The following is a 2419-nucleotide window of genomic DNA, read 5'->3' as shown; positions in this document are numbered from 1 at the left end:
TTACAATAATGCAAGGAATTTTGTTCTACAAGGCAAATATTTTTTATTATTGCACAATCAAATTACTTGGAGAGATTTTCGTTTTCCAGATGGATATATTGGAGAGATATTTATATCAGCATATTTAAAAGTACTTACAATTTATGAACCCCGACAACTTCAATATGAATAGACCTTTTCATAGACAAAGTTTCTCTTGGTAAGGAATTAATCTGAGAGAAAATACCTTATTAGGAGACTTATTTATTACTATTTAATATTGTATTGAATTTAGAAATTAAAGACTCGGTTTGATTTACCTTTTTGAAATTTTTTATTTTTAGTATTTTTAATTAGTATTACTTATTTTCACATTTGTTTACAGATCCTTGATGATGAATTACTTACTTTGGGCAGGTTCAAATTTATTTCCATCTTTGTCTTTCATAACTGTGTCCTTAATTAATTAATATGTTGTTGAATAACAACAATATACACGAAATGTTGTGAAATATGACAATCTCACCAAAATTGACCTTGTTTAGTATGTTTATTTTTCTCTATAGAAATTCAAAATCATATGAGAAAACTTTTTTTTTCGTAACTTTTGTCTGAGAACTACAATTTTTAAGTTTTTCATACAAAAATTCTCACACATAGGGTTTTCACTTTGTTTATGTTGTATGACTTTAATCATGAAAATGATATACCAATGAAGAAATTAAAATAATTAGTCCAAAAGTAATTTAAAAATTAAATAAAAAAAATTTAGTTAGTATGGATGAAATAAATCAGATCAAGTCCAATTTTATCTTTAACAAGACAGATCTGTAAGATAGTTAAGAGAAAATTTAAGAAGTCAGAATTTTTATTAAAATTTTGTCAACACTTAACCAGAAAAAAAAAGTGAATAATTCTACGTCATTAGATTTAATCTTACACTATTAAAAATACTAATAATAATTAATTGATGGCTATAAATTACAAAATCTGCTGGCTTCTTAACACTCATTGATAGTTAATTATACTGAATTTGATGTGTAGTATGTTATATTTTTTTTAAATATCATGACTTTTTTTTAATTTTAACATAAATTTTGTGAAATATTATTTAATTTGATATTAATTATTGAATATTTACCTTGCAAAGTTGCATGAAGGAATGATGGCTACTCCTTGCCATACCCAAAGTAGGTGCACCTTGTTGGCCAAAAATGTGAGCAACCCTTTGAGATATGGTATCATCAAGAACAGAGCCCGTTGCATAACCAAACCTGTTGAAACACAACTCTGTCCCAACCACCTCGTCCGCGCGCAAATGCTCCTTCACGAACCTCTCCACCATTATCCTCGGCATCTTCGTTGCCACCACCCTTTTGTCGTAGGAACTAAACAACCTCCACGCCTTCATATGAAGGTCATCCATGTAGAACTTTGGCAACACCGCCCTTGCCACGGATTCGATCTCTGACTTGGGTACCCCAGCTAAGGACACAAAGATCATTATTTTAAGACCTATGTCCTTCATGCCAACAATGTCCGTTAACCTAATCAGAGGCCATAGGATCAACAACAAGGCGAATCGGAACAAACCGGATGCTTCGAATGCTACTAACATGAAGTATGAGAATGTGTCTGAGTCCTTCAGAAGCGTGCCTTCTAGTTCGGATACAACAGATTCCATGATTGGATTTTTGGAATTTTTGATGATTTTTTTTTTTGTTAAGGTTTTGTTTTTTGTTTTTTGGGTTCTTGTTGAATGGAAAATTGTAGTGTTTTGTACTTGTAAGATTGGGGAACATATGTTAGGGGGTCGAATATTTATATTATTTGAAAAATTATTATTGAAAAGTCTTTAATATGCTTTGGACTATGCATGAGGCAGTTTATCAGTTTTACAACTAACTCTAGTCGCCACATCATATACTACTCCACTTGTCATTTCTCTCTCTCTCTCTCTCATTTATTTTTTTATTGGTAAATGTAATTAATTTAGTTTCCTTAGGAATGAGATTAAGTGATATTATTAATTATATATTGTATCTTTTAATTTATTATATTTGGACTTTTTATTTTTATCTCACTAAATATTTGCATAAAAGTATTTTTATATGAAAATATAATTAAGAAGTGTCAAATAAATTGATATAGTTGACCTTCAAATATAGTTTCAACTTTCAAGTTTTATCTCCATAGATGAACAAGAAAAAATTTACGATTTTCTCCGTATTCATTATTTAGCATCAAATGTGTATTTTAATTTTACTTTCTCATTTTTTAAGATTTAAAAATTGAATGTTCATTGTAACTTAGAGAATCTCACTTTCTGTTTGTTATGTTATGAATTTTAAGAATAATTATGTTAGGTGCGTATTAAAATTAGTTATTGGTATAAAATATATTAAAATATAAAATATATATTAAAAATAAATTAAATTAT

At 28.4% G+C, this 2419-nt stretch overlaps 1 protein-coding gene across 1 annotated transcript in view; it reads right to left on the bottom strand.

Moving 5' to 3' along the window:
- LOC107608070 (glycerol-3-phosphate acyltransferase 5-like) overlaps nucleotides 1–1663 on the bottom strand; it is a 3025-nt gene extending 1362 nt beyond the window's left edge. The window contains exon 1 of the mRNA XM_016309960.2: nucleotides 1121–1663. Within this exon, the coding sequence (XP_016165446.1) occupies nucleotides 1121–1663 (543 nt within the window). The remainder of the gene's footprint in view (nucleotides 1–1120) is intronic.

Source organism: Arachis ipaensis, chromosome B07, assembly GCF_000816755.2.
Source record: "Arachis ipaensis cultivar K30076 chromosome B07, Araip1.1, whole genome shotgun sequence".
In the NCBI taxonomy this organism is placed as follows: Eukaryota; Viridiplantae; Streptophyta; class Magnoliopsida; order Fabales; family Fabaceae; genus Arachis; species Arachis ipaensis.
Note: the sequence above shows the minus strand (reverse complement) of the source record. Positions and strands in the feature narration are given on the sequence as shown.